Source organism: Bison bison, unplaced genomic scaffold (assembly GCF_000754665.1).
Source record: "Bison bison bison isolate TAMUID 2011002044 unplaced genomic scaffold, Bison_UMD1.0 scf7180017864280, whole genome shotgun sequence".
Classification (NCBI taxonomy): Eukaryota; Metazoa; Chordata; class Mammalia; order Artiodactyla; family Bovidae; genus Bison; species Bison bison.
The window spans coordinates 12,530-13,969 of NW_011494852.1; the positions used below are offsets into that span (position 1 = coordinate 12,530).

Here is a 1,440-nt window from a genome sequence, read left to right on the forward strand (position 1 = left end):
TCTCCCTCCACACTGCTGACTGTGCGATACAGTAAGAGCTGTGTGGAGTTCACCTCAGCATCTCTACTTGTACAGCACACACACTGAGTACAGCACACAAGATCCTGAGTATAGATGCCTGTGCTATACAGGGACAAGGGGCTCCACCACTCTGTTGTACGCCTGAAACTCACATGGTAAGGTAAATCAATGATACTTCAATTTCAAAAAGCACATGTGTTAAAAATACAAAACAAACAAAAAATTGGTCTTTTGTGATCACATCAGAGTTGGACTCTCCGTGTGTTTCTCCACAGCATGCCCAACACAGCCATGGCGCTCCACACCCAAGAGGGCCCACACACCTTGTATTCATTCTCCAGCACCAAGAATCGAAGCTCAAATGGCTGGCCTGGCACGAAAGGGTCAGAAAACATTCTCTTTTCCTCCTGCCATCCCCCTTTCTGGGAACTGTTCATCACCACCATGCTGTTCGTGTAGACTCGGAAATGGAATGCAATGTTGCTGCCTTCCTCAATACCCATGCAGAAATCCACCACAAGCTCTGGGTTCTTCCTGCAAAGACAAGAGGATAGCTCCTGCAGGCAGGCATTTACTGCAGACAACAACTTCCTCAGGAACAACCACAGTCCTTTTTTCTCTCTCTCTCCCTCTCCCTCCTTCCCCTTCCCCCTGCCTTCTTTCTCAAAATATTTATACCTTTCTCACTTTGCTATCTCTCTCTCTTTTCCTCCCCTGCCTCCCCCGCTCACACACACACACATAGACACAGACACACAGAGGAAGGAAATCCCACCTGAAGTGTAATCTCACACTTCTGCATGAGACACCTCAACTTATTCCGATGATTAAAGAAGATCAAGCTGTTTCCAATGAATGTCCCCAAGACATGCTAACACTCTCCCCTTGTGCTTCACCCTCCATCAGACATAAACCGGCCTCTACTCGCCCACAAGAAGACTCAAGATTTCCCGTGATCTTCACCATGAAACCCACAGCCAGGGAAACAGACTGCTGATAGGGGTTCGGCTGTGGAGGAGACGGATGTGTCATTGAGTGAAGAGCCCATGTTCTGTCTCCCACATCATTGCCCAAGCAGACTCAGGACACAAAACGTGATCTCCTCCTGCAGCTAAGAGACATTAGTATACCTCCAACAAGGAGACATTAATCCGAGTCCAGACATGCACTCAGAGGCACAGATACATATATTATATACAAACCCTTCCAAACCCAGAGAAACAAGATGCAAAAGGACATACAATAACGCAAATCCAGTGATTCCCACTCACACACACACACTCCTTCCCATTCTCTACCAGTATGCACACAATGATTTGTGTCAAGGTGACCTGGCACCAGCAGCAGAGGTAATCAGATTCCTTCCTCCCATTTTTCATACCAAGCAGTCCATAGTCTCCATCTGGGCCTTTCTTCCCT

At 47.4% G+C, this 1,440-nt stretch overlaps 1 protein-coding gene across 1 annotated transcript in view; it reads right to left on the bottom strand.

Annotated features, from left to right (window-relative positions):
- Positions 1 to 1,440, bottom strand: part of LOC104995391 (galectin-16-like) — a 67,735-nt gene that overhangs the window by 4,968 nt on the left and 61,327 nt on the right. Inside the window, exons 2-3 of the mRNA XM_010849276.1 lie at positions 946 to 1,029; positions 345 to 551 (exon numbers count right to left, since the gene is read on the bottom strand). Coding sequence (XP_010847578.1) covers positions 345 to 551; positions 946 to 1,029 — 291 coding nt within the window. The remainder of the gene's footprint in view (positions 1 to 344; positions 552 to 945; positions 1,030 to 1,440) is intronic.